The 3,220-nt window shown below is 36.1% G+C and overlaps 1 protein-coding gene across 1 annotated transcript in view; it reads left to right on the top strand.

Moving 5' to 3' along the window:
* Positions 1 to 3,220, top strand: part of LOC106883544 (tight junction protein ZO-1) — a 593,195-nt gene that overhangs the window by 505,538 nt on the left and 84,437 nt on the right. Inside the window, exons 9-11 of the mRNA XM_052975956.1 lie at positions 347 to 497; positions 2,042 to 2,326; positions 2,762 to 3,050. Of these exons, the coding sequence (XP_052831916.1) occupies positions 347 to 497; positions 2,042 to 2,326; positions 2,762 to 3,050 (725 nt within the window). The remainder of the gene's footprint in view (positions 1 to 346; positions 498 to 2,041; positions 2,327 to 2,761; positions 3,051 to 3,220) is intronic.

Consider the following 3,220-nt stretch of genomic DNA (forward strand, 5'->3'; position numbering starts at 1 on the left):
ATATATATATATATAATAGGTTTCTATCAGTTTCCATCTACTAAATCCACTCGCAAAGCTCTGGTCACTCTGAGGCTATAGTAGAAGACATTTGCTCCAAGGTGCCACACAGTGAGGCTGAACCCAAAACCATGTGGTTGATCAGTAGGATTTGAACTCAAAATGTAAAGGGTCATAACCTGTAGTCAGGTATTTTGTCTGACATACTAACAATTTTGTCAATCCACCAATTCTCAGAATGATATAATTTATTTTCTCAGTAATATCATTTTGTCATGAAATTGCAATAAAGCTTTTTTTTATTTATTTAATCTTTTCTTTTTTTTCTTTTGTTCTATTACAACAGATAAATGCCACCCCTGTGGATAACATTTCAATAACAGATGCCAAAAGGTTGATCGAAAAAACAAAAGACAAACTTCATTTATTAATTACAAAGAAAAAATCAGATGGCGGCAGACACAAACGACAGAATAGTCAACCGAAAGAAGAAATTGGTAAAGTTGCCTCCTCTTAATTGTTCCCTCTCCATATTATTATCAGGCAAATAAAGTACAGTTAATGAAGTTTAATTTAAGCTATAATTAGCTAACATATTTTCAGTACTGTTTTAACTGATTTCAGTTATCAGACTGTCACAGTGCTGGCAGCGCCACCTTCAAAGAATTTAGTTCAGGGGTTCCCAATCAATGGACGATGGATAATTTGGTAATAATTTGGTTCCAGGTGACACAGAATAAATCAAAATTTTAATTTAATTTCCGTTTTATTCACTATCACAGTCTGCAAGATGTTTTTACATTATATGTGTATTATATAAAAAGCACTGGTACTGGTGCCATGTAAAAATCATTGGTGCTGGTGCCACATAAAAAGCACTGGTGTTGGTGCCATGTAAAAGGCACTGGGGTTGGTTCCACAGTAAAAGCACCGGTGATAGTGCCATGTAAAAAGCACCTAGTACACTCTGTTAAGAGGTTGGTGTTAAGAAAGGCATCCAGCTGTAGAAATCATGCCAAAGCAAATGGCTCATCTGTTTTTGTCAAACTGACCAACCCATGCCAGCATGAAAAAAGACATGCTAAATGATTATAATGATGATGTAGGTCATTTCTATGGGCAGCTGCATGGTTTCTGTCTGCTGAAGTACAACAAAGTGGGATTTAGCCTGGACCTATGTGGTTACACAAGAAACTTATAACCTCATAGCTGAGACTGTATTTATTCACTTATTATGTGAGCTTAATTAACCGTGCTGAAATAATTATTTTCCTCATTTACTGGTTTCAGTCATTGGTCAGTGGGTCATTTGCTGGGTCATTGCCTTCAAATATTTTTAGCTGATTATATTGACACTAATGCCTTCAGTACTTTTGCATTCCACTATTATTTTTAATTAATCTGTGTTTATCAAATGGCTAGGTTACCTTTTCTTTTTCATATAAAGTGATGCAATGTGACATACTGTTTTTCTCTGATATACACAAATATATACAATGATTTATGTCTATGGAACTTTAGACAATAGGAGAGTAAGTCAACCTGTTAATAAACACACACACATGTGTGTGTGTTTATGGTTGAGTGGACAAATGAAAGAAAGAGGCACTCAACAATTTAGTAGGAGTTACATGCATCATTAGTTGAAATAGTTTCATGTGGCCCCATGTGACTTAAAGATTCATAGGCCTGTTACTGAAACGAAGCCTGTTGGACTCAGTTAACTGAATAGAAGGACACATCCCTATATTTGGTTAACTGAGTCCTATGAGCTAGGTTTCTGTAAGAGGCCTATGTCACATGGAACCAAATCAAACCGTTTCTAATAATAATAATATATACATGTATATTTATTGGGTTTCTCACTTCCAAATTCCACCCACAAAGTATCAGTCAGCCTAAGGCTACACAGGAAGACACTTGCCTAAGACACAGTGAGATTGAATATAGAACCCAGATGTTTGCAAAGTAAGCTTCTAAATAATCCAGCTATAGGGTGTAGGAACTATTATAAATGCTTTTCTTTTCTTCTTTTAATTAGATTATTCATCTAGATATGGAATCTTAAAAAGATCGTTAGAAAAAGAAGATATCAATATTTACCGGCCGCATCAGAGCAGAGCATTAAATGAAGATGAGACGAATTCGCTGGGACCCAGTCTGCATCGAATGCACCATTCCCATGGTGACATTCTACCACCTGGCCCTGGTCCAATTAGTGCAAGTCGTGACCACCCTAATGCATCATCAAGATATGAAAGTCGGTACATGTACAATCAAGAACCACCACCACCTCGGCCACCTTTACCCCAAGAACTTGATTCAGGTAATAAAACAGTATTATCTTCAAACACTACAGTTTCTCTTGCCTATGTCTCACTATTTGAGATTACCTTGTATCCTCTATCTTTTACTTGTCTTACTCATTATGTTAGGATTTTTTTTATTGAAAGAAAGAGGCACTCAATACATTTAGTAGGAGTTACACATATCATTATTTGAAATAGTTTGATGTGGCTCCATGTGACTTCAAGTTTCATAGGCCTCTTACTGAAACAGGTTCATGATATGTGGAATTGGATATGTTTGGAATTTCTGAATGATTTCAAAACTCTATATCTCAAAAAACATAGAGTTTTGAGAATATCTCAAAAGTTGACACAGTATTTACTCAATCTTACATTTTTTCATTCTTAACTGTACTGAAAAGGTTAATTTTACTAATATAATTAACCTCTTTTAATTTTCTTCTTCTGTTTAGATATGGTTCCAACAGGTAAAGACTTCTTACATCCAGACGACTTTTATGCATCACAAGTAAAACACAACAACTACTATAGCGACATTGAAAGTCGGGGTCATTTGCATGAGAATCCGTATGAGTCGAGGGAGGAGCGGTATGGCACGGCGCCTCGACAGCGTCACTCTGACCAGCTCCTTGAGTCACACTATGAACGAAGTCCACAAGCTCATAAACAGCCTTATAGCAGCAAAGAACCAGAGAATGACTTACAACCTCCTGTTACTTTCAACAGATCACAGCCAACTGAGTAAGTAGTCCACTTCCTTCTTTCCTTCTTTCTTTTTACCTTTCTCTGCTTTGTTTGTTTGCCTTTCTCTTTCTCTCTCTCTGTCTATCTGTCTCTCTCAACTCCTCCCCTCTCTATAACATTATCCCTTTCAGTAGATCTTAGCTTATGGGTATATATATATATATATA

The sequence above is a fragment of the Octopus bimaculoides genome, chromosome 23 (genome assembly GCF_001194135.2).
Source record: "Octopus bimaculoides isolate UCB-OBI-ISO-001 chromosome 23, ASM119413v2, whole genome shotgun sequence".
Classification (NCBI taxonomy): domain Eukaryota; kingdom Metazoa; phylum Mollusca; class Cephalopoda; order Octopoda; family Octopodidae; genus Octopus; species Octopus bimaculoides.